This window comes from Pseudorca crassidens, chromosome 10 (genome assembly GCF_039906515.1).
Source record: "Pseudorca crassidens isolate mPseCra1 chromosome 10, mPseCra1.hap1, whole genome shotgun sequence".
NCBI classification, from domain to species: Eukaryota; Metazoa; Chordata; class Mammalia; order Artiodactyla; family Delphinidae; genus Pseudorca; species Pseudorca crassidens.
This window is the reverse complement of record NC_090305.1, coordinates 23070308-23092687: the sequence shown is the minus strand read 5'-3', so window position 1 is coordinate 23092687 and position 22380 is coordinate 23070308. Positions and strand designations below refer to the sequence as shown.

The 22380-nt window shown below is 51.2% G+C and overlaps 2 protein-coding genes and 1 long non-coding RNA gene across 3 annotated transcripts; 2 read left to right on the top strand and 1 right to left on the bottom strand.

Moving 5' to 3' along the window:
- Window positions 1-562: 562 nt before the first annotated feature.
- LOC137231803 (uncharacterized) lies at window positions 563-10243 on the bottom strand. Its single transcript, XR_010946736.1, has 3 exons — window positions 10142-10243; window positions 1971-2045; window positions 563-1146 (listed from the first exon to the last, which is right to left on the bottom strand). It is a non-coding gene; the product is annotated as an uncharacterized lncRNA (long non-coding RNA).
- On the top strand, window positions 5718-9045 carry CDSN (corneodesmosin). Its single transcript, XM_067752390.1, has 2 exons — window positions 5718-5802; window positions 7559-9045. Exons 1-2 carry the CDS (start codon window positions 5718-5720, stop codon window positions 8989-8991), a joined length of 1518 nt encoding a protein of 505 aa, XP_067608491.1. The 3' UTR covers window positions 8992-9045.
- A 2264-nt stretch (window positions 10244-12507) lies between the features above and the next one.
- On the top strand, window positions 12508-13942 carry C10H6orf15 (chromosome 10 C6orf15 homolog). Its single transcript, XM_067752447.1, has 2 exons — window positions 12508-12665; window positions 12899-13942. Exons 1-2 carry the CDS (start codon window positions 12587-12589, stop codon window positions 13753-13755), a joined length of 936 nt encoding a protein of 311 aa, XP_067608548.1. The 5' UTR covers window positions 12508-12586; the 3' UTR covers window positions 13756-13942.
- Window positions 13943-22380: the final 8438 nt, after the last annotated feature.

Here is a 22380-nt window from a genome sequence, read left to right as displayed (position 1 = left end):
CCATGTCTTTCTCCCTTTGTAAAGTATGAGCTTCTTGAGGGCAGGGATTGTGCCTTGTCTGTCTTTGTATGCCTTACTTCTCTCCTAGTACTTGGCCCACAAGGTGTTCAATAAAGCAAATTATTAACCCCATTTTACAGATGAGGAAACTACTGTTGACAGAGGTAACTCACCTTCCAAGACAACACAAGTGCCAAAGTCAAAGCTGGATGTAAGTTCCAAACCAACTCTTCCAAGTTTGACACAACAGGTAGATGAGTGGGAGAGGGAAGGGAAAGCAAGAAGTAATTGGAGGGCTTCCCTGGTGGCGCAGTGGTTGAGAGTCCGCCTGCCGATGCAGGGGACACGGGTTCGTGCCCCGGTCCGGGAAGATCCCACATGCCGCGGAGCGGCTGGGCCCGTGAGCCATGGCCGCTGAGCCTGCGCATCCGGAGCCTGTGCTCCGCAACGGGAGAGGCCACAACAGTGAGAGGCCCGTGTACCGCAAAAAAAAAAAAAAGTAGTTGGAGATTTTGATACCAATTAATAGGCAACAGATATTGGTACCTAAAAATGCTGTGTTTATTAGCTGGGAGGAGGCTGAGTGGGACTGGATGGTATGGAATATTAACACAGGGGAACCCACTGTGCCAGCTTATCCATTTAGATTAGACGATGCTGATTCTTCCCCATCTGCCTTGACTGACCTCACCTACGAGTGACTGCGGTGGGGACACTATTGCATTTTATGTCAACATGGAGTCATACAATTAAATAATAGAATAGGATCTCTAATAGATTTAGAGAACAATGGCTCAGTACCTTGGACATGGCCGGTAGTCAATAAATGCTTAGCCAATAAGAGAAAAGAACCTTGAACTGGTATCTTGGTATAATCTAATTATAGAAGCTGAGTTACCTTGAGAAAGAGTTGGGCACAGCCCTCAGCCTTTGGGCAGAGGAATAATGTCTTTGGACTAGACAGAAGAGTTGGTTATCTGCTCTCCTTTGAAGATCTCTAGGCAGGGAAACTCCAAACGACTCATTTGTTTATCTATTTACCCATATAATGGTCATTTATTGAGCATCTACTGTGTGGGGTGCCAGGTGATGGTGACAATCTCAGGGAGAAGTTTCAGTCCTCCCTGCCCTCGAGGAGCTCTGTGTCTAGAGAGGAAACAAATATGTATTAATAAATCATGACAATAAAATGTAATAAAAGTTAAATTAGGGAGGGGCACACCCGTGCTAACTCCTCTGCCAATTTCATGTTTCAAACTCATCTGACCAAAGACTTGCTTTGGTATAAACTTAAGCTCTCTTACTGTACATTTTCTCCCTCTAATCTTTAACTAACTGCCCACCAGGTGTCTAGCACTGGCTCAAATAACTTGTCGAATTAAACCAAACCTCTCTCCGAAGGTTTTTCCAGCTGATACCCTTCTCTTTTGCAGCATAATCTCAACTGTGATGGGGACAGACAGGATGGTGTAGTGGTGAAGGCATCGGATTGTGACCCAATTCTTTGTTCCTACTCTGCCATCTGATCTCTGCGTGGCCCTGGGATGTGAATTTAGGGGATTTCCTTAATAATCTCTAAATTCCCACGCAAGGCTGACAGCCTCAGTTCTTCGTCTGTGATGTTCCACGACGTACCACCAGAGGGCAGCATAGAGACTCCTCCAAGGCGTTTCCCTCCAGAGTCCTCCTTGTCGTGCCGCTAACATCATCACTCGCCCGGCCTCCATCAGGTCCCACTAATGCCGGCTTAGTCGCCAAGGTGACTCCTCTAAGGTGAGTCAGGCATATGAGGTAAAATGAGGCAGGCGCTGGGGCCCTCAGGAAAATTCAGGCCAGGCTGCTTGACCAAGTGGTCCATTCATTATCTATTCTTTCTCTCATTATTAACTGAGTTCCCTCCATGAGCCACGCAGCACTAAAGGGAAACAGCGGTGAGTCAGAAAGGAGGGCCCCACCCTCCCGAGGCTTACCTTCTAGTGGGGGAAGTGAACAACAAGCAGATGCATACAGGTTGTATGTAATAGGCTATCCCGTCCTGATAAGAGCTATGAAGAAAAAGAAGGCAAGAGGAAGGACATAGCGAATGGTATGGTCCGTGAGTGTGGGGCTGGAGGGCTACAATTTCAAATAGGAAAGTCAGAGAGGGCTTCTGAGAAGATGGCAGGTCACAAGGACTGAATGAAATGAGAGACTGAGCCAGGTCATGCAACGATCCAGGGAGAAGAGGAAAAGCTAGCTATGTGTAGCCTACAGCATCAGGATACCAGGTAAAGCCCCCAGCTACTGGTAGTGGGCATCAGCTTAACGCCCGGAACTTGTGTCTGCAGCTCCAAAGGATAAATAATAATTTCTGTCTCCTAGGAGCATTGAGAGAATCAAGATAAATCCTGCACGTGCAGATGTTTATGACGAGCTGATTGTTACACACTGTCAAGGAGGAGTCTGTCCTTCTCTGGTTCTAGTCCTGGGGCCCCAGAGAACAGAGCTGGACATGGGACGCCCGCCTCTCCAGTAGGATTCTGTGTTGACTGCTGTGTTACCTGTGTGTGGGGGTGATGCATCAGGCACCAGGGGCACACTGTGGGGCGAGAGAAGCTCCCTGCCCACGAGGAGCTCTCAGCCAGAGGGATTCGGACAGTCCGGGAGAAGGAGAGAGGATGGGCCCCTGCAGATCCCACCCCCGGAAACAGTGAGGGCCACAGCCTGCCTAGAAGTCCCTCCTGGGACAAGTCCTTCCAGCCTCTCCTAAGCACATTCAGACTCTGCCTCAGTCCCCGTTTTCACCCTTTCCTGCCGCATCAGGAGGGAGCTGGGTCTCTAATTCTGGGTGACCAAAAACAATAAAATGCATGAATAGCAACAGTGGAAAGAATGACTATTTAATAGCTGAGTGTAATGAGCAGATAAGGGGTGCTGGTTTCCCTAACACTCGCTCCACAGAACAGAGAAGAGGAAAAATATTATTGTTACTCTAAGAGCTAATCACAGCCTCTATATTCACCTCCTCACAAGACAGGAGGGCTGGTGGCCAAATCAGATGTGGCTTGAGCAGAGCTATGAAGTCTCGGACTCTAGGAGCATGACCGTCACTCAGCTGACTCCCGGCTGCTTGCAGGAAGGCGGGGGGAGGAAGGGAAAAGAACGAGGGCTGGGGGGACACATCGCCTGTGGGCAGAGCCCCCGCCTGCCAAGTGTTTCCTCTACGGGATGCACTGGCTGAGGCTGCTCCTTGCTCTGACCCCGATCTTCACTCCCATGTCCCTGCTGTGGTACCCGGGTCCCTTGGAGGATGCAAGCGGGGTTGCTAAGGGGGTGAGAACAGGGCCGGGAAGAGCAAAAGTAGATGCTCACCAGGTCAAGTTCCAGGAGGTCAGTCCTAGAGGAGAGAGTGATGGACCAGGGAGCTGAGGGGGAGAAGCAGGAAGGGTGTAGCTGAGTATGGACCACACCGTGGAATGTATTTTGAGGGAGTTGATGTATTTTGACGGGGTGGAGACTGCCCCCCAGAGCAGCAGTTCTCAGCCTGGGGTCACGCGTTATGCTGGGGTGAGAGTCCCTGAAAGAGTCGCTTAGGCGATTTTTTTGCACAGCACTGCCTACCCCACCCCAGCATCAGATGAACGCCTTGTCCAGGGGAAATCCCCGTACTTCCTCTTCGCGGCCACGTGAGCTCTGCCATTTGTTAATGGAAGTGTGCTGTATCCCTCAGAGGAAAGAGCTCATCCAGGGGAGATGAGGGCAGGACAGACAGGCCCAAGAGAGAGCACAGGTGGGTGGCTCTGTGTCAGAGCCCAGTTCACGTGCCTGCTGCCACTGCCCGGCTAGACCAAGCACTCTTTTTTTTTTTTTTTTTTGGCTGTGTTGCGTCTTTGTTTCTGTGCGAGGGCTTTCTCTAGCTGTGGCTAGCGGGGGCCACTCTTCATCGCAGTGCGCGGACCTCTCACTGTCACGGCCTCTCTTGTTGCGGAGCACGGGCTGCAGACGCCCAGGCTCAGCAGTTGTGGCTCACGGGCCCAGCCGCTCCGCGGCATGTGGGATCTTCCTGGACCGGGGCACGAACCCGTGTCCCCTGCATCGGCAGGCGGACTCTCAACCACTGCGCCACTGGGCGCCTCTCTCTTCCACTCCCATTTTGGGTGCTAGGGGACGGTCAAGGGCTAGATTCGCTGGTAGCCACTAGCCACAAGTGGCTATTTACATTTAAATGAATTAAAATTAAGTAAAATTAAGAATTCAGTTCCTCCAGTTGGTCATACTAGCCCCATTTCAAATGTTCAGTGGCCACATGGGCTCGTGGCTACTGTATTGGGCAGCACAGAGAGAGAACATTTCCATCATGGCAGAAAGTTCTATGGACAGTGCTGGGCTGGGTCAGAAGCAGGGCAGGAGACAGAGAAAGGGAGAAACGAGCCGAGGGCTCCGGCGGTAGGGCTGCCTCTGTGAGGAGACCAGGGCAGTGCGGGAATGAGAGTCCAGGCCAGGGGAGCAGGGAGAAGGCTGGGTGGGCTTGGGGAAGAGGCAGAGAACCTGACCCGACTCCCAGGTCCCGCCTTCCAATACTGATACTCTTGGCAATACCAGTGAGCAATTAATTGGCTGGGGTGGGGTCAGGTTCCAAGCGGAGGGAGGGGAATGCGATGGAGGAGGAACCACCCCCTCTTAGCAGGTCTCAGGGCTCTGGTCCTCCCGTCCTGCCCTTCATCCTTCAGGGACCCAGGATTCTGCTGGCCCTCCTTGGTCCTACCGTGGATCCTACCCAGACCAAGCTGGCTGCTTCCTGTTGCTCATCCAGGCTGGGCAGTCAATTAATGGGCGACAGGGCCACCACCTTCCCAATTAGTCTTATTAGCCTCTTGCTCACACACTGGAGCCAGGGCCACCCCTCGGGGAGGGGCTGTGAGTGGCCTGTGAGTAACCAAGGCCCAGCTATGACAGGGGTCCTCAGCCCAGGCCTGTCTCCGGGCTGAGGCCTTGGCGTCCAGCCCCTGCGGGCCGTCCCTGGAGCCCCCCGGAAGGGACAGGTCAGGGAACCGGCTTTGGAGTGCAGACTCCAAAGGTCCGCTCGCTGATGACACACGTAAGAGCTGTGCGGCAGGCATGGTACTTGGGCAGTGACAGCAGGGCGTGGGGTGTAGATCCTTACACCCGGAGGAAGAGAGTGGAAGCTGAGTGAAGGGTCTCAGGGAAAGGGGGGCGTGGATCCAGAGGCTGTGGAGGGCTCCCAGGCGGGGTTAACCGTGAGGCGGGGGTGCGGGCCACAGCAGGTAGCCGGTACTGAAGGGAAAGTTGAAATGCCCACATCTGTGCGTGGAGGGAGGACGAGCAGTCAGAGAGGCCAACACTGGGGAAGGCAGGAGGGTGAAGGAGCCAGGGGACTGGGCCCCATGGTAAGGGTGGCCGCCCGGGAGTGAGCGGCCTTCAGGGCAGAGCACCTGGTTCCAGGTTAGGCAACGAGGAGCCCGGGCAGGCCAGCCAGGTGTTCCCAGGGCCATGATGCCCCACACTGCAGCCACCCCTGCTGCTGAGTAGGCAATACCCAAACATTACTTCAGCTCCTCCCGGCCACACCAACTTCCCCCCCCACCTGCCCCCGGCACCTCCACCTCCACCTCTCCTCCCCTCCCCACAGTGACTCCTGCCCGGGAAATGTCCAGCCCTGACATAAAGGCCCCGGGTGTCCACGAGCTGCTGTCACTCAGGAGGCCACACAGTCCAAGATGGGCTCTGCACGAGCATCCCGGATAGGGCTTGTGGGAGGGCGGGGGATGTTGGCATTGCTGCTGGCCAGTCTCCTCCTGCAAGGTAGGAGGCCGGGGGCCCTGGGCGCAGAGAGAGTGGGGAGAGGAGGGGGGCAGGACTGCAGATGCCAGGTCAGAGAAGGCTGGGGGGAGCCCTGCGTGGGGAGAGTCCAGGAGAGGACCCAGCGAGGGCGGAAGGGCAGGGGCTCTGGAATCTGATGCTTGAGTCTGGGGGCCGCTCCTCACTGCCTTGACACCTCAGGCAAACTGCTTAAATTTACTGAGCCTCCGTCTCTGAAACTCTAAAATGAGGCTAAAGTTAACACCTAGCTCTAGTTTCTCTCTGAGTCTCTAGGTAATGTGTGCCACAGTGCCGTCGAACTCCTAGACAGTTATCTCATGTTGGCTGTTGTTGTTACTATTATTATTCGAGTGCTAGAAGATGGAGTCGATATTTAATAGTCATAATAGTTGTCACCATTCATAGGGCCCTTTTTATGTGCGAGACACTCCACCAGCACTTTAACGCATTAGCTCGTTTGACCGTTAGAAGGATGGTGTGAGAGAAGCGTCCTCACGCTACACGGGAAGACACTGAGGCTTGAAGAGCTTAGGAAACCGGCTCAAGCTCACAGATTAGAAAGCAGTTAAGCCGGGATCCAAACCCCAGGCTGGGTGACTCCGGGGCCTGTGCTGTTGATCACGGTGACCTTGCCCACGGCCCCGTGGCTGTGTGGCATCGGAGGAGCAGAGGAGGAGCGTGGGGTGGGGGTGGGGGGCTGGCTGATTAGTGCAGCAGAGTGAAGGGGGCGGGGCTGCGGGCAGAGCTGGGGTTTGGCGTGGAGGTGGATGCATTGAATTTCTTTCTGAGGAGAGAATGGGGAGCTCACAGAGTGTGGAGACCTGGTTTTTGGTGGGGTGTTCAAAGGAGGAATGGCAGTAATAAATCATGTCTGATGCCTTCTGCTTTTGTGAAGCACCTTCTGCATGCGTGGTCACATCTAGTGCTCACCGTAACGCTGTGAGGAAGGTAGGGCAGATCTGGCCTCTCCAAATGTATGGCCTGAAGTACGTGGCTCTGTCCACACCACTTGGGACCGGAGGTGGTTAAGGTGGGGAGTAGAGGAAGGGTGGGGGGAGGGGGAGCCTGGGTGAGGAGCAAAGGGTTAGTTAAGGAAAGAAGTAGAGGCAGAAGCGGTCAGATGTGGGCCTGGGGGCAGGGAGGCACGCGGTGCTGGCCAGCGGGGAGACAACTGATAAAGGTCAGGGGCCTCGGAGGAGGGCTGCATCCTCGTGTCCCTGAGCTGGGCTCGGGGTGCAGGGTCCTGTCCTGCTGGTACAAGCGGGTTCTGAAGCAACAGTGCGTGCCCCCATGTCCTGGCCCCCACCCAGCTTTCCTGGCATGGGCGGTGCCGAGGCGGGAAGCAGAATTTCCATTCTGTACCCAAGCCTGGCCTCTCGAGGGGAAGCTGGCGACCCAATCATAATCCTCAAGTGTCCTGTCCTCTACTGCTGTCCCCCTGCCCCTCCCCCACTTTCTCTTTTTCTCAGTGTCTGTTTGGCTATTTTTCCTCCCTTCTCAGTCCTCTGTGGTTCTGTCTTTCATCTCCTCCTTCCGTCTGGTCCCACGGTCTCCCCCACCTCTCAGAGTCTCAGTCTCCCCCACTCTCCATCTCTTTGGGGTCTCCCTGCCTTTTCCACCCCAAACTCTCCCTGGGCTCCTCTCAGGAGAGATCAGAGTAGCAGATGACTGAGGTGGGTCTGGGAGGGGAGAAAGTCCAGCCTCTCTGGCCCTTGCTAACCACTACTTTCCTCCCCAGGGACCTTGGCCAAGAGCATTGGGACCTTCTCAGACCCCTGCAGGGACCACACGAGTATCACCTCCCCCAGTGACCCCTGTCTCCTGGGGAAGGGGAGCTCCAGCAGCTTCAGTAGCCAAAGTGGCTCCAGCAGTTCCAGCAGTTTTCTTTCGAGTTCCAGTGGCTCCCGTGGTGGCTCCAGTGGCGGCTCCAGTGGCTCCAGTGGCTCCCGTGGTGGCTCCAGTGGCGGCTCCAGCGGGTCCATTGCTACCCAGGGTCGTTCTTCAGGATTTCCGTTATTTAAGCCAGGAACGGGGTATTCGCAGATAAGCTACTCCTCTGGACCTAGCCCTAGTCTACAGGGTGCATCTAGTTCCTCCCAATCAGGAAGCCTCAGCTCCCAGTCTGGAGGAGGCTCGAGCTCTTCTGTTTCCCAGATCTCCTCGATGTCCAGCAGCAGTGGCCAGGAGGTCAACGCCAAGCTGAGTCCCTGTAGTTCCAACATCCCTGACTCTCCCTGCAGTGGGGGGCCCATCGTCTCGCACTCTGGCCCCTACATCTCCAGCTCCCATTCTGTGTCTGGGGGTAAAATGCCTGGAGTGGTGGTGGTGGAGCAGCACGGCTCTGGTGGCCCCAGAGTGGGTCAAAGCGTCCCCTGTAGCAATGGTGGCCTTCCGGGGAAGCCCTGCCCCCCCATCACCTCTGTAGGCAAATATGGCAGCTATGAGGTGGTGGGTGGCTCCTCTGACAGTTATCTGGTCCCAGGCATGACCTACATCAGGGGCAAAATCTACCCGGTGGGCCACTTCATCAAAGAGCACCCCATCAAAGGCTCTCCAGGGGTTCCCTCCTTTGCAGCCGGGGCCCCCATCTCTGAGGGCAAATACTTCTCCAGCATCCCCATCATCCCCAGCCACAGCGCTTCTAGTTCCAACATCTACCAGTCGGGAGCTTCCTCGGCCGTTGTGTTCCAGCCGGTGGGCTCTGGTGGGGTCCTGCCCTATGGCGTTGGCTCCAAGGGCTCTAAGGAGCCCTGCTCCCTCTCTAGCTCTGGAGTCCACAGCAGCTCTAGCCTTTCCAGCAGTTCTGGTTCATCTTTCCAGCCCTGTGGTGGTGTTTCCCAGAGGCCCAGCTCCTCACCAGGCACTGGCTCCTTCAGTGGCAGCTCCAGCTCCCAATCCCATGGCAAAATCATCCTCCAACCCTGTGGCAGCAAGTCCAGCTCTTCTGGTCACTCTTGCATTTCTGTCTCCTCTTCAACATTGAGTAGGCGTCAAGCTGGCTCTTCCCAACATGACCCCTCAGCTGGTGCCAAGCCCTGTGGCTTTGGCAGCTCTGGAACGATCCCCTGCCACTCCATCCGGGACATCCTAACCCAAGCGAAACCCCTGGGGCCCCAGCTAGCTGACCCTGAAGTTCTCCTACCCCAGGGAGAGTTACCTAACAGTCCATAAAGCAGATTTTGCCTACACACACGTGCAGGCGCACACACACACACACACACACGCACGCACCGTCTCCCAGGTGGGAGAAGTCCAGGAGCCCAGCCATGGGGGTAGCTCAGTTTTCTTCCACCCTCCCAAGACAGCTGCTCTGCTTCCCCCGTTGTCCCAATGTGGCAGACTCTCCCTTATCAGCTCTTCTTTCTTTACCTCCCCAAATTGTATGCTCCAAATCCCTTTCCTCATTCTCTCCTACTGTTTAGATTCCCATCGTACTGCAGTGCCCTCCCTGCCAGACACCCTCTCCCTAGCATTTCCTCTGCCATTTCTTGGAGACAGTATAGTCCATTGGCTAACCCTACTCATTCCGATTCTTGACTGGGAACCCCCTGAAATGTCCTACAGTAACTCTGATGCCTGGACAAGCCATCCCCTCCCCACCCCCCTGCCCCCCCTTTGCCAAATAAAGCACAATCCAAACAGTTATTTGAAAACAGTGACCATTTTTCACTGATCTCATTTCACCATCTGGTCAACCAGCATGATATCCTGTTGGGTTCTCACACTCCCAATTCCACTCCCACGCTCCATTACAGAGCTCAGCACACCCTTTTTGAGTTCCCAACATTCCTCTTTGTCTCTCAAGGCCTCCATCTCAGTACCCCTTCCTGGCTGCCACTTCCCTCAACGTTCAGAGGCTTCCCTGTGTGTAGGAGATACCAGGATATCTGCAGAGACTGGAGCAGGCTCCCTGCTCTCTCTGGGTCCTGGACAGATGTCTCAATAAACTGTGTGAACTGGATTAGACTTTTTGCCTTCTTGGAGCCCTGGGTCTCCTCTTGGGACCTGAGTGATGCTCTCCTATGCCTCTAAAGGTCCTGTGTCCCCCACTTTCATTCATAAATTGGCCTGGTATTTCTTACATCTTACAGCTCCTCCCACAAAGGAGGAAAACCATAAATATTTGTTAAGCTGAAAGCAGGGGTTAGTTGGTCTCCCAGATCCTTCCTCTCACATCTCTTCTCTCTTGTTGCCCCAGGAAATCCATTCTTGTTCCACTGCCCATTCACTCTGCAGTCCTCCCCTCTCCTTACATAGAGCCTTAATGATTTCCTCCCCCTCCCCACCTGACTCCTTCTCCTTATCCATTAGTTGGCCTCACCTTCAAGATGCCATCCTCTCTGGGAGTCCCGAGCATCGATTTCCTGGGTTTCTGGGACACCAGGAGCCTTGGGAAGGCTGGAACACAGCAGCCCGGACCACATTCCTGGGGACTGAGTAGGAGTTAAGGGGGGCGTGGTTCTGGGAGCTGCGGGTGGAGGAAGTGAAAGACAGAGAGGACAGGGGCATGACGGGTGTGCAGCCGAGCAAGGTGACCCACTGACCTACATTGAAACGCCCCAGCCCATGACAGAACAGTGTCCTTCCCAGCAGTGTCCTCTCCACCTTCACACTCCTGCTGCCTCTGCTGTGGTTCTAGAGTGAGAGCTGGGAGAGGTGAGAGGGCTGAACACTACAGTGGGGAAGGGGAGGTGGCCTCCATGGGAGAAGATTGAAAAAGTAGACAGGGTGCCAAGGGCCACGCGACTATGTTCTGGAGACAGCAGGGAAGACACTGAGGCCAAGGAAGCTCTCATGCCCCAAGGAGGGGAGGGTGGGCTGTGCTCACCCTTACAGGAAGAGCCTCACCCCAAAGCACAGGCCACCTCTCAGAGCCTCTGCTTGGCTGCAAAGGAATTCACCCCCACCTTAGGATCTAGCTCATTCCCTCCTATAGGGATGATGTCAGCTGGCCCCAAATCTAGGACTGTTGTTGAATTCTCGAATCAGCAGAAATTTGTTTTGTTGATCAGAAATGACCTGGGGCAACTGAGCCAACCTGCAGGGTTGACTGAAGACAGAGGAGGGCTCCAGAACAGTCCCGTTTCTGTCATCACTGTGGGGTCACCCTTGGTTACCATGTGCCCCCTGGACTGCAGCCAATGACAGGAATCAAGGCCCTCAGAGGCTCTGTGGACTGCAATTGTGGGAGGGACGCAGCCTCTGACACGAGTATTCCTCTAGTTTCTGGTGTGATCCAGGTCAAAATGTTTTGCAAAGCTGTTGGATGTCACCCCAAAAGGCTGCTGCCCTGTACCCACTGGCCAGATCTGCACTCTTTTTAAAAAAGTTTTTATTGGAGTGTATGTTGTCCACTGGCCAGATCTGGAGGAGCTCTTTACCCTTCCAGTAGCCAGCTGGCAGGGGCTGGGGATGAGGATGGAATGGTAAAACCTAACAGCTAATATTTAAACTTCATGCAACAAGAGAAGCCTAGTCTGGGTGCGTCTTGGAAGCAATAGAGAAACAAAGGCGCTTAAACACTTTTTATAGGAAAAATTCAAACATATTTAAGAGTAGACAAAATACTTAATGAATCCCTATGCTCTCATCAATCAGCCTTAACAATGATCAGCTCATGGCTATTTGACATGTCAATGCCCTCCTTCTACTTAGTTGGAAACATCTGCTCTCTCTCTCTCTCTCTGTATCTCTTGTATATTCTGTGGACACATTTGACCATCTAAGGTAGGCAGACTTGTGCCCTCCCCATGACCAGAGATGTCCACGTCCTGATGCCTGGAAACTGAATATGTGAGGTTACATAACAAAGGGAAACTGTTTGCAGATGGAATTACGGTTGTTAGTCAGATGACCTTAAAGTAGAAAGATTATATGGGATTATTTGGGTGAGTCCGAGGTAATCATAAGGGTCTTTAAATATGGGAGAGGGAAGAAGGGGAGGTCAGACTGATGCCACGTGAGAAGATCCTGCTGTTTCTGGCTTTGAACATGGAGGAAGGGGACCATGAGCCGAGGAACTCAGGTGGCCTCTGGAAGCTGGAAGATGCAGGGAAATGGATTCTTCCCCAGGGCCTCCAGAAAGGCTCTACCAACACCTCAATCTTAACTCAGTGAGACCCATGTCAGACTTCTGCTCTTCAAAATTGTAAGATAGTAAATTTGTGTTGTTGTAAGCCATTAAGTTTGTGGTGACTTGCTACAGCAGCCATAGCAAACCAATACACCGTCATCTCTTAAGGATGGGAACCAGGTCTATTTCCCTAGACACAGGGTCTCATGTAGGAGCAGCCCCTCAGAAGGGGGCCACTTCTGCACCCCAGAACCTCCTGCAGGTTGAGGTCAAGATGATGTAGCTACGGGGATGCACGAGAAAGGGGTGCTGGAAAAGAATGGTATGGATCCCAAAGAGAAACAGAATCAGGTGTTTCTATTGTTGAGAAGTCAGTGAAGAGATTGGGACCCCAAGGGTGAAGGTCCTCATGTGCCTGGTGTCAGCAGCCAGGAAGGGTAGGGCTGGCAACAAGTGATGAGCTGTGAGCCAGGACACCTGGGTTAGGAAGGGGTGGGGAGCTTGAGGAGAGGAGCAGGGTGGGAACACCCAGCTTCCCTGAGTCATTCAAGTGACATCTGTTGCCACAGAATGAATTAGGAACGAGGGTGGAACGTAGAGCTATATTGTTTCCACAACCACTGGCTCAGCCTGTTTCTGATGTCCCCCACCCACTAACAGGATAAAGGGCTGGCTGTCTTGAGGCTGAGGGAAATGCAGAGCGAGATGCAGGGCCATGTCGCAGGGAGCTGGGCTCCTCTGGGCCTGCTTCTGGTCTGTCTTCATCTCCCAGGTATGGAGGCTGTGGCAACCTTTGGGCAGGAGCGGACTGGTGGTCCTCGGGGAACTGGGACTGAGGGAAGAGGTAAAGGTGGGAGTGTGTACAGTTGGGTCCCTGAGGGAGGAAAGAGTTGGCACAGGCAAAGTGAAGGGACTTGAAGCAAAGGGAATCAGGGAGTCAGGGAAGGGAGGGCACTGAGACTAAATATCTGGTCCACTGGCTGCCTCCTCTTCCCCTTCCCTCAGGCCTCTTTGCCCGGAGCATCGGTGTGCCGGAGGAGAAATTTCCCCAAGACTTGGGGATCAACCTGCCTCTGCTTGAACGACCTTCCTTGACCAGCCCCTCCAACTTGGAACATCCTCAGCCCAAACCAGACCCTGAGCCTAATGATTCGGCAAGGGCTCCTCTGGAGCCCAATGCTTCTCCATCACCTGGCTCTCAACCTGCAGGAGGTGCTGGGGTACAGATGTGGCCCCCATCTGGGGAGCTGCCCTACATGGATTCCTGGTCCTCGGAGGACCCTTGGCCGATGATGCCTGCTGTGTTCGAGGACTACGTGGGAGAAGAGCTGCCTGAAGAACCGTCCTACTTTTCTAGTGAGGCTGCCCTCCCTCCAGGCAGTGGGCCTTTTCTTGCAGAGCCCTTTGCATACCCCGCGGACCCCTCACCCGAGGCTTCACTCCTCCCCCAGGACTCTGAGTCTAGAGGGCCACTCCACTCTACTGTGCTGGACGTCCCGAGAAAAATCCTTGCCCGACCCCGTCCCGGGTCTCTCCTCAATGGGATTCCATGGTCACTTCTGCCTGGTTTCCCCTGGGGGGCCCTGAGTCCCAGTGTACCCTGGGGAGGTGGAGGTCCTGGCACTGGATGGAGACCCTTTTACCCTGTGGGAAACCGGGGTAACATTAATCCATACCCAAGTATTAGCTGGGGGTATCCAGGTGCCAGATGGAAGACTATTAATTGGTATCCAGGTACTAGCAGGAAGAATATTTATCTACGCCCAGGCAATAATCAATTTCCTCCCGGAGTTCTCCGTGCTCCTGGCTCTTATAGGAGCATCCCAGACAGCTTTCCCAATCCTCAAAACCCTGAGTCATAATGGAGTTAGGAGAATGACAGAGCGGGGGCAGCCCTAAGTTAGAAGTCAGAGAGGGGAGTCCTGCTCCCTCCCCTTGCAGTATGAGCTAAATCAAGATCCTATCAGCTGTTTTCTAGCGTCCTCTCCACTTTCACTGCCTCCCTGCTCCCCATATGCTGATCTCCAATAAAACACAGCACTTACTGAATCCGCTTCTTGTCAGTGTCTTTGTTTCTGGGTGCAAACTGGAGTTTTGTCCATCCCCATTTTCTGGTCATCCTCATGTCCCTCTAGGGTCCTCCTGACACTCTCTTGCTATCCCCATCCTTTGCAAAAGATCAAAGCCCAGGTGTTTGAGGGTGGGGCCTTGTGGTCTCATCTGCGCCAAGTGGGAGAGCTGGTTCTAGAATAGTCCTGGAATCTGAAAAGGGGAGGAGGGGCAGCAGGACTAACTGAGGTGGCACCTGTGGCAGGAGGCAAGGATGAGGTCCAGGAGGTTGGTACCAGGACCAAGTGGGGAATGAATAGTCTTTGATTCAGAGACAAAAAGGGTCAGAGAGAGTCATTTTTGTCTATGCTTACCTTTTCTTCCCAGAAAGTTACGGTTCTTGGAAGTGGAAGAGGCATTGATCTCCCTTACACGCATCACTTGGTACACTGTGCCCCAGAGAACCACAGACTTTGGGCATTTGCTGAACAAATAGCAGACCTCAATAGAGGAAGAAAGGAAAGGGAGAAGGGACAGGGAGAGAGAAACTTGGAGCCAACAGTCCTGCCTATGGCTGCATTTGATGCATTTATTCTCAAGTGATGACACAGTCTCTTCTTTTGGTCACACTACCCTCCCTTTGGTTTTCCCAGGAGCTCAGTATCCTTGTACAGGAGTTGGAGTGGGGTGAGGAAGGGTCATTCTAAGAAAGTGCAGAAGGAAGTTAACAGAAGCTGGTGGGGGTGATGGGGTTTCCAGGGGGCACACTTCTGGTGTCCACCCATGTCTTCCCATCACCAGTCACACCACCCTCTATCACCCCAACCTCCTCCCCCAGTTCTTTCCCACCCTGGACTCTCACTTTCTCCCTGTCCTGGGGCAGGCAGTTCTGTTTTCAGCACCTGTCTCTTCCACAAGCCCAAGCTCATTCTCAGGCTTGGTCTCATTTCTGTCTGTCCCTCTTTCTGGCTGCCTCCCTCTCACTCCTATTTGCACTTTTAAATTCTGTGTCAGCACTCCCCTCCTCTGTTCCCCACAAGCACCACGGGAAAGGGACTTTGCTTGTTCACTGCGGAACTCCCAGCACCACGGACAGCGTCTGGACCAAGGTCAGCACTCAGCAAACACTGAGTCAACGCACTCGCACTCTCTCTCTGACTCCCTTGTTTTCTCTCTTCTTCCACTTTATTCCTGAGCCACAGGGCTGCACACAGACTCCCATCTGTACTGCTACCATACCCTTCCCAGAGCCTCACTGACATCTCCCTAGAAACCCCACAAAACCCTTCCTAGCTTGGGAATGCTCCAAGAATTCCATTCTTACACCTTCATTAACAACTGTGAGGAAGAGGTTGTAAGATAAAGAAACTGAAGCTCAGAGAGATTAAGCAATTTACACAAGGTGACATAGCTAACACGTGACAGAGTCAGTGACTCAAACCAAATTTTTCTATGTGTCCAGGGAGTGTTCAAGTATATTATGCAATTAACAAAAACCCATCTAATTTTTATTGAGTACTTGCTATGTGCCAGACTCTGGACGAGTTGCTTTCACAACACCCTTCCAGCTAATTGCCACAACAATCCCATTGTGTAGGCACTGCTGGGCCCATTATACAGGTGGAGATACTGAGGCCCAGAGAGGGAGGTGAGCCAAGGCTGACAGAGGTAACACTGAGCCGGGGGAGTGCAGTTCATCCACTACTCGCTGCTGATGGATGGTCCCGGGTAGCCGTGGTCAGCTTTGTCGGATTGGTCTTTGCTTTAGGGCTAGTTGTTGCTATTAAAAAAAAAAAAAGTGAGATTGGTCAGTAATCTGTGATATAATAAATGTCCTAAGGTCTGCAGTGGGAGCTGCTGCTCATATACAGATTTTTACATTTTTATTAGTGGTTAATTGGTGGAAGTAGCTGCTGGAGTAGCAGGAGTCATTTCTTGAAGGTTCTACAGTAGAGAGAGCACTTGGCTGGAAGTTGGAAGACAAGGTTCCCCTTCCATGTGCCCACACAGCTCTCTCTGCTGTGACAATTTGGGCTGGTCATTTGCCTCTGCAGACCTTAGTTTTCTCATCTGTAAAATGGGATGGCAGCAGATGTCCAATCTACCTCGCAGGATTGTTATGAAACTTAATTAAGATAATGATAGGACTTCCCTGGTGGTGCAGTGGTTAAGACTCTGCGGTCCCAATGCAGGGGGCCCAGGTTCGTTCCCTGGTCAGGAAACTAGATCCCACATGCATGCCACAACTAAGACTGGGCCACAACCAAACAAAAAAAAATAAATGATAATAAATAAATAAATATTAAAAAAAAGGTAATGATAAAGTGCATTAGAGACTGAAAAATGGAGCAGGTGTAAGGGCCTGATTATAATGCAAAATGTTGTCTCAGTGAGGCAGTCCTGGTGGCATCTCAGAGAAGGAGAGTTCTCAGCCCACAGTGGGCTGGTCAGGGTAGTGGCCGTAGTTGACTTCACGGTTGACTGTTGAGTGTGGTGTGATGCTTCCCCCTGGGAATTACACTCAAGAGAATTATTCCAAGATCAAGAAGGGAGAGTTGGTTCCTCCTTGAACTATTTCATTCCTCAAACAAACTTGTGTTCTCTCAGACGTTTTTCACTTACACACACACTCTCGGGTGATTGTAATAATGGCGTCCTTTATCACATATTTACCATGAACAAAATGTGTTACAGGGTTATCTCAACTCTCACAACAATTCTAGGATGTACTTACTCTGATTATTTCTATTTTACAGGTGAAGAGACTGAGGCTCAGCAAGGCTAGGTAACTTGCTGAAGGTCACAGAGCCAGTAAGAGGTGGAGCTTGGGTATGGTACCATTTGGAAACCACAAGCAAAGTTGGGCAAACTGCACAGAGCAGGTGAAAGCAAGATTCTCCAGCCCCTACAGTTTAATCACCACCTGGAGTCCTTCCTCCGACACGTCCATTTTCAGCCATTTTCATGTCATCTGAAGACCAGCAGCCAGCCTGTGCTTTTGTCTCTCCAGACCAAATGCCTGCCTCTTGTGTTCCTCTCATTCCACTGGAAGGATGTCACCTATTGCCTTTTTATACTTCTTTCTTTCTTTCTTTTCTTTTTTTTTTTCATTGTTTGGCAGCTCACGGGATCTTAGTTCCTCAACCAGGGATAGAACCCACGCCTTCAGCAATGAAAGCATCGAATCCTAACCACAGGACCACCAGGGGACTCCCTCTACCTCTTTCTAGGTCTGCTTTCTCCCTTTGCTGTCAGGAAACTGGTAAACACAACAGGAAGACACTTTTATGAGCCCAGATTGTCACACGTGAGAGTGAGCACACCAGCCCTCGGGAAGACTGGTCACATGCCAGGGTTTCTAGTTCTGTCCACTCACAGAATATCCTGGTCAAGGAGGCCTGTACAGTCCAGGGGAGGGATAGTGGGAGGAGAATAGGTGTTTCAGGTCTTAGAGGCATGGTCGTGGCCAGGGTAGGAAGGACCGTTTTCACATTCTCAGTAGCAATGACTGTTCAGGGTTGTTATTGTCCCCACAGAGATCAGTGGGGTGGATATGGCTTATCCTGAGGTGGTAGTAAAGTTGGTGCTATACCTGCTGTTTGGTTTAAAGCAGTGGGCTAGGGGCTTCCCTGGTGGCGCAGTGCTTGAGAATCCGCCTGCCAGTGCAGGGGACATGGGTTCGATCCCTGGTCCGGGAAGATCCCACATGTCGTGGAGCAACTAAGCCCGTGCACCACAACTACTGAGCCTGCGCTCTAGAGCCCATGAGCCACAACTGCTGAGCCCGTACGCCACAACTACTGAAGCTCGCGCGCCTAGAGCCCATACTCCGCAACAAGAGAAGCCACCGCAATGAGAAGCCCACCCACCGCAAAGAAGAGTAGCCCCCGCACACCGTAACTAGAGAAAGCCCACGCGCAGCAAGGAAGACCCAACGCAGCCAAAAAGAAATAAATTTATAAAAAAAATAAATAAATAAAGCAGTGGGCTAGGTTGACGTGAAATAATTTCTGGTCTAATAGGGTCTCCAGTTAGGCAAGTCCCACTGTGGAAAGGTGGTAGAAACAAGTTGTGAACTAGTTTTGAGACCATTTAATCTTTCTTGGCCTCAGGAAGGCAGTTATGACTGATTGAGCGGAAGCCGTTTTCTTTGGCCTGTTTCTCAGTGTTCCTCTGTCTCCTCTCTATGTACCTTTTTTCGGTGCTTAACTGCTCCCTGGCTACCCAGGACAATCCATCAGGATTCCCCTCTGGCTGGTCTGACCATTCATCCCATGCACTGGACTTTCCCCCTTGCCTCACCCCCATCAAAACCCACCTCTCCTGTACCCCACTTCTTTGGGGCTCTCTGTTCACTGTGACATTGTAAGATGCTGAATTCAGAAGAACTGACTGTTAGTGATGAACAGGGGCGAAGATGATGAGCCTAGAAAGATAAAACCAATCTACTATGTTAGTGGGCCCTTAATTATCTGACCCCAGCCTCCCCTCCTGGAACACACCGCCATTGTCTAAAGGACTTTAAGGCATTTCTGTGTAATGTAAAGTTTATCACCCTTACGAGTTTGTTAAACAATTAACATTTAAGCACAAAACAACCTTCCTCTGCATACTACTTACATAACTACTACCTCAAAACTTACAGATTTAATAAACCAAATTTTATTCAAACATTGATATTGTTTCACACTTAAACCAATTTAAGCATTTAATTCAGATCTCAAGTCTGATGTGTAAGATTCTCTTAAATGTCTTAACCCCCCCAAGCAGCAAACAAACACAAAAGTTATTATAACATTTACAAAACCAATCACTTCACTTCCACTAAAAATCAGTTATGAAAGCCTAGTTCCATGGATTTAAGCTTCTTTCTTTTTTTTTATTCCTTAAATTCTTTTTATTTTTTAAAAAACCCTTATTTTTTTCCCCGTTGCCATAATGCATTTTTATTTTTTAAACTTATTTCTTTATTATCCTTCTCTTTCCTCTTCTATTCTTGGGTTGGGTTGCCTTTCTAGGATGTCAGTATTTTCTCTTTTTATCCCATCCTGAGGTTTCAATAAACTTAGGAATGGCATGTGACCACTTTAGTCTTGTCTGGACACGAGACGTGGTCGCACAGCTTATGATTCAGATCTGGGCTGCTGATCCCCAGCATGAGCTGTGGCTCTTTCCTTCTCCTCCCCGCCCCTCTTCCTCTTTCTCCTTTCCTCCTCCTCCTTTTTCTCTTTCTCCTCTTCCTTCTTCTAATTAAAGAAGACTAGTTGAGTCAATAAAACTTAAAAAAAAACTTTCTTGAGATATTAATTTACACACCATACAATTTGCCCATTGAAAGTCTATACTTCAGTTTTCAGTATACTCACAGAGTTGTGCAAACATCACCACAATCAATTTTAGAACGTTTTCATTGTTCCCCAGAGAAAGTCCGTGCCCATTAGCAGTCACTCCCCATTCCCCTTCCCCTAGCCCTAGGCAACCACCACTCTACTTTCTGTCTCTATGAATTTACCTATTCTGGACATTTCATATAAATAGAAAATACAATATGTAGTCTTCTGTGACTGGCTTCCTTCACTTAGCACAATGTTTTCAAGGTTCATCCATGTTGTAGCAGGTATCAGCACTTCATTTCTTTTTATTGTTGAATTCTCTATTATTTCATTGTATAGGTACAACACACTGTATTTATCCATTCATCCGTTGATGGATATTCTGAGCAGTTTTCACTTTTTGGCTATCATGTATCATGGTGCTATAAACATTTGTGTGCAAGTATTTGTGTAGACATGTATTTTCATTTCTCTGGAGTATATACCTAGGAGTGACTTTCTGGGTCACATGGTAACCCCATGTTAAGCCTTTTGAGGAACTGCCGAACCGTGATTCTCCAAAGCTGCTTCACCATTTCACATTCCCACCAGCTGTCTATGAAGATTCCAATTTTTCCATATTCTTGTCAACAGTTGTTATTATCTGTCTTTTTATTAGAGCCTGCCTAGTGGCTTTGAAACTGTATCTCACTGGAGAATAAAACTCTTTTTAAGTGTATAGATTTTAGAATTTTGCAATGCGGGTCTCTCACTGTTGTGGCCTCTCCCGCTGCGGAGCACAGGCTCCGGACGCGCAGGCTCAGCGGCATGCGGGATGCGGGATGCGGGATCCTCCCGGACCGGGGCACGAACCCGTGTCCCCTGCATCGGCAGGCGGACTCCCAACCACTGCGCCACCAGGGAAGCCCAATTAAGAAGACTTTTAATGTCACCAAGAGGCTGAAGGAGAGGAACACACCCTGGACCAGGTTGTGTGTGAGAACAAAGCAGAGGCACAGAGTCAGCTCACTGTAGAGACTCTGAAGTCATTAGATTGGGACAGGATTACGTGCTCAGTGATTTCTGCACCTGGCTAGGTCTGTTTGAGCTATAGTCATTCAGGGTGAGACCGTATTCAACCCTGTTACGGGTTGAATTATGTCCCTCTATGTTGAAGTCCTGACTCTGGGTACCTATGAATGTCATCTTATTTGGAAATAGGGTCTTTACAGAAGTAATCATGTTAACATGAGATCATTAGGGTGGGGCTTAATCCAATAGGACTGGTGTCCATATAAAGAGGAGGAAATTCGGACACAGACACACACAGAGGGAAGACAATGTAAAGACATAAGGATAATGTCACCTACAAGACAAGGAACGCCTGAGACTACTGGAAGCAAGGAGAGAGGCATGGAACAGATAGATTCTCAGGGCCTTCAGAAGGAACCAACTCTGCTGACACCTTGGGTTCAGATTTCTAGCTCCAGAACAGCGAGACAACAGGTTTCTCTTGTTTAAGACACCCAGTTTGTGATGCTGTGTACGGCAGCCCTAGCAACTATGCAAACCCTTTAACATACACCTCCTTCACCTGCCACCTCTCCAGTCTTCTCTCCAGGATCACCCGAGTTGTTACCAGTCATCTGCAACTCAGTGCAATGGACTCTAAGATAACTTGCTTGAGAGCAGGTTACACTGTTCACTCATTTAGCTGTCAACATTGCACACTTACTATGTCAAGGCACTGGGGCTACAGTAGGGAACACGACTCACATGGTCCCTTCCTCCTGGACCTTACAGGCTAACAGGGGTGAAAAACACATCACATGTTTACATGAAGAATACTGAATTTAAAACAGTGATGTGTTATAGAGCAGGGCAGTCCTGTGTGTGTGTGTGTGTGTGTGTGTGTGTGTGTGTGTGTGTGTGTGTGTGTGTGTGTGAAGGGGCTTGGAGGATCGTGGCAGGGCAGGCACCTTCCAGGCAGAAGGAGCAGCTGTGTAGGACTTCCCTGGTGGTCCAGTGGTTGGGACTCTACGCTTCCAGTGCAGGGGGTGTGGGTTCGTTTCCTGGTTGGGGAACTAAGATCCCACATGCGGAGCGGCCAAAAAAAAAAAAAAAAGAAGAAGAAGGAACAGCTGTTTGAGGAGGGGAGGCACTGGAGCAGATCCTGCGGGGCCTTGTAGGCCCTCTTAGAGATTTGGGGTTTGGGGGTTTTATCCATATCTGAAGAACCATGAGAATTCAGAGGTTGAAGCAGGGGAGAAACATATTTACCTTTCAAAGTGATTTTTCAGAGTGGAGAAGGGATTGAAGGGGAGTGAGTGTTGATGAGCTAAGGGGGAGATTTTGATGATGGAGGAGCTTCAATAATGTGAGAAATGGGTGCAAAAAAGAGCTTCAGATTTGTTGGCTGCTGACTCCAGCTGGGCAAGTCACCCGGAGAGGAAATGACTCCTCAGAAGCCTTCAGGCGGCCTGGCACAGTGAGTGTTTCGTGCACAGGGAGGTGCTTTTATTTAATTATTAAATTTGTTTCCTGTTTGTGCCCTTCTTTCTCACATGGGGATCCTCATGGCCTCTGGCCTTGGTGGTTACAGTCATCTCCTAATTGGCCTCTTACCCACAGGCCTTGTCTCCTGCAGCCCATCCTAAGGTCAGCTCGAGCTGGGGAGAGGGGAGAACAGGGAGGTATTGTTTAAAAGGTATAGACTTTCAGATTTACAAGATGTAAAGGGTTATGGTGATGGATGGTGGTGATGGCTGCACAACAATGTGAATGGTTTTTGGTTTTTTTAAAATTAATTAATTATATTTATTTATCTCTGGCTGCGTTGGGTCTTCGTCGCTGCCCGCAGGCTTTCTCTAGTTGTGGCGAGCGGGGGCTACTCCTCGTTGCGGTGCGCGGGCTTCTCACTGCAGTGGCCTCTCCCGTTGCGGAGCACGGGCTCTAGACACGCGGGCTTCAGTAGTTGTGGCACGTGGGCTCTAGAGCGCAGGCTCAGTAGTTGTGGCGCACGGGCTTAGTTGCTCTGTGGCATGTGGGATCCTCCCGGACCAGGGCTCAAGCCCATGTCCCTGGGATTGGCAGGCAGATTTTTTTTTTTTTTTTTGCGGTACGCGG

What these genes read in the sequence shown, in the direction of transcription:
- C10H6orf15 (XM_067752447.1), top strand. Translation starts at nt 12,587, where the DNA reads ATGCAGAGCGAGATGCAGGGCCATGTCGCAGGGAGCTGGGCTCCTCTG. An exon ending in GGTCTGTCTTCATCTCCCAG is followed by an intron (nt 12,666 to 12,898) that starts GTATGGAGGCTG and finishes CCCTTCCCTCAG; the next exon opens with GCCTCTTTGCCCGGAGCATC.
- CDSN (XM_067752390.1), top strand. Translation starts at nt 5,718, where the DNA reads ATGGGCTCTGCACGAGCATCCCGGATAGGGCTTGTGGGAGGGCGGGGG. An exon ending in GGCCAGTCTCCTCCTGCAAG is followed by an intron (nt 5,803 to 7,558) that starts GTAGGAGGCCGG and finishes TTTCCTCCCCAG; the next exon opens with GGACCTTGGCCAAGAGCATT.